Source organism: Helianthus annuus, chromosome 3, assembly GCF_002127325.2.
Source record: "Helianthus annuus cultivar XRQ/B chromosome 3, HanXRQr2.0-SUNRISE, whole genome shotgun sequence".
Taxonomy (NCBI): domain Eukaryota; kingdom Viridiplantae; phylum Streptophyta; class Magnoliopsida; order Asterales; family Asteraceae; genus Helianthus; species Helianthus annuus.
The window spans coordinates 123,467,501-123,470,140 of record NC_035435.2 but is presented as its reverse complement, the minus strand read 5'-3'; the positions used below and the strand labels follow the sequence as shown (position 1 = coordinate 123,470,140).

At 41.1% G+C, this 2,640-nt stretch overlaps 1 protein-coding gene across 1 annotated transcript; it reads left to right on the top strand.

Moving 5' to 3' along the window:
• The first annotated feature begins 1,145 nt into the window (after positions 1-1,145).
• On the top strand, positions 1,146-1,502 carry LOC110888383. Its single transcript, XM_022135912.1, has one exon. The coding sequence runs from the start codon at positions 1,146-1,148 to the stop codon at positions 1,500-1,502; it is 357 nt and encodes a 118-aa protein (XP_021991604.1).
• Positions 1,503-2,640: the final 1,138 nt, after the last annotated feature.

Here is a 2,640-nt window from a genome sequence, read left to right as displayed (position 1 = left end):
ATTATGAATGTGATATCCGTTATCACCTAGGGAAAGCAAACGTTGTTGCAGATGCGCTCAGTAGGAAGGTGCGGGAAAAGCCTCTACAGGTGCATGCTTTGGTTTTGACCATACAAACGAGTTTGACCGATCGAATTCGTGATGCACTGTGAAAAGCTTTGAAGGATGGCGGTTTGAGAAGAGAAGGTTTGAAGGGCTTAGAATGTAAGCTGATACCAAAAGCGGATGAAGTGATGTACTTCATGAACCGAGTCTGGGTTCCACTTAAAGGAAACCTCCGTGAATTGGTTATGAATGAAGCTCATAAATCCAAGTATTCCATTCACCCAGGTTCTACCAAGATGTATCAGCACATTAAGGAGTTTTACTGGTGGCCGAAGATGAAGGGAGAGATTGCGGCCTACGTGAGTAAATGTATGACATGCTCTAAGGTTAAAGCTGAGCACCAGAAGCCATCTGGGCTTCTACAGCAACCAGAGATCCCTAAGTGGAAATGGGAACATCTTACGATGGACTTTATCACCAAGTTACCCCATACGTCGCATGGACACAATATGATCTGGGTAATTGTGGATTGATTGACAAAGTCTGCTCATGTCCTGGCACTTAAGGAAACAGACAATACGGAGAAGATATCGCAGCTGTACCTTAATGAGATTGTAGCCCGTCATGGAGTACCAGTTTCAATCATTTTGGATAGAAACAGACGATTTGACTCCAGATTTTGGCGATCTCTCCAGAAATCGCTGGGTTCTCGTTTGGACATGAGTACTGCATATCATCCTCAAACGGATGGTCAGAGCAAGAGGACTATTCACACATTAGAGGATATGCTGAGAGCGTGTGCGATTGATTTCGGTGGAAGTTGAGATACTCATTTGCCCTTGGAAGAGTTTTCTTACAACAATAGTTACCACGCTAGCATAAAAGCCGCTCTGTTTGAAGCCATGTATGGAAGAAAGTGTCGATCACCACTTTGTTGGGCTAAAGTCCGTGAGAAGCATTTGACCGGACCCGAGATTATTCAGGAAACCACTGAAAAAGTTCTCCAGATCAAGAATAGGTTGAAGGCTTCCGCGGATCGATAGAAGAGTTATGCAGATAATCGAAGGAAACCGCTGGAATTTCCAGTTGGTGATAGAGTTATGTTGAAGGTATCGCCATGGAAGGGCGTTGTGAGGTTTGGGAAAGGGGGAAAGTTGAGCCCGCGTTATATAGGTCCTTTCGAAATCGCCTCTCGAGTTGGACCAATCGCGTATAGGCTCAAGTTACCACAGGAGTTGAGTGGAGTTCATGACGTATTTCATGTCTCCAACCTGAAAAAGTGTCTGTCTGATGAGACACTAATTATACCCCCTGGAGAGGTTCGAGTGGACGATAAACTGAGGTTTATCGAAGAACCAGTGGAGGTTCTGGATCGAAAAACCCAGAAACTCAGGAGGAGTAAGATTGAGTTGGTCAAGGTCAGTTGGAATTCTAAGCGTGGACCCGAGTTCACCTAGGAGCGACAGGACCAAATGCAATAGAAATACCCTCATCTCTTCCCATCGAGTGCGAAAACGAAACCTGTAAAGTAGAATTTCGGGGACGAAATTCCCTAAACAGGGGGAGACTGTGACACCCGGCTCTCAAGACGTACCAGACAATAGTAATCTGTGTAATGAACATGTAACATGACTATTTGTGACTGACTGTGATGTTAATATATGATATTTGATGTGTTGGTAAATTTAGATGTATATAAAAATTATGTTGGCAACGATAAAACTAACGCTGATCGCGTAACGTTTAAAATGCGAAACGAACATCGGTGACCACCCGATCAGTGTTAAAATACTAAAAATAGCCTGTTATGATTAGAATAATAATTTTAATCATATCCGTGTGGAAAAATAATTAAAACGCTAAGAAACTCAATTTTTCAAGTTTAAGCGCTTACCGCGCGATACTGCGCGAATTAGACAAAATACTGTCAACGCAGCCAGTCAAGGCAACTGGTAATTATTTCAGTAATAAATTTAAGTGATTATTTTTATAGAATGATAAAAATAATTTAAAATGCACTAAAACGGGATTAAAACGCTAGATAAAATACCCGATATCCAGTAAAATACCTGTTTTTGAGCTAATTTACATATAATATGTATATGTATATGTATAATTTGAGAGAGAGGGCATGGGTGGTGGCACATAGGGCTGCCATGTTTCTCTTGTTTCTAGCAAATGGACACATGTCCATCATTGAGTTATGTGAGAATGATTAATATACCAATATGCCTCTACATTCACTCATAATTCCCAAGACACAATTCAAAAACTCCTCTCTCCATTGCATATTCTCGGCCGAACACCCCCATAACACACCAACATTTATTTCCAAATCCAAATCATGAAGATTCAAGGGCTTTACATGGTGATTTCAAGCTTGTAAGGAGGTTTGGAGGTGATTTCAAGTAGATTCAAGCAAGAACAAGACCCTAAATCATCATCTTTATCAAAAACCCATTAAAAATCTTGAAGGTATAATATATTTTCCTTAAACATTGTTCTTGATTCATAATTGTAGGATCGTTTGGAAACCCAAACGAGTCGTTCAGAAGAGATCTCGTCCAACACGAAAGGCGAAAACAGACGTGTCGA

Bases quoted from the DNA above. Each gene is read 5' to 3' on its own strand.
- LOC110888383 (XM_022135912.1), top strand. From the start codon at position 1,146: ATGTTGAAGGTATCGCCATGGAAGGGCGTTGTGAGGTTTGGGAAAGGG.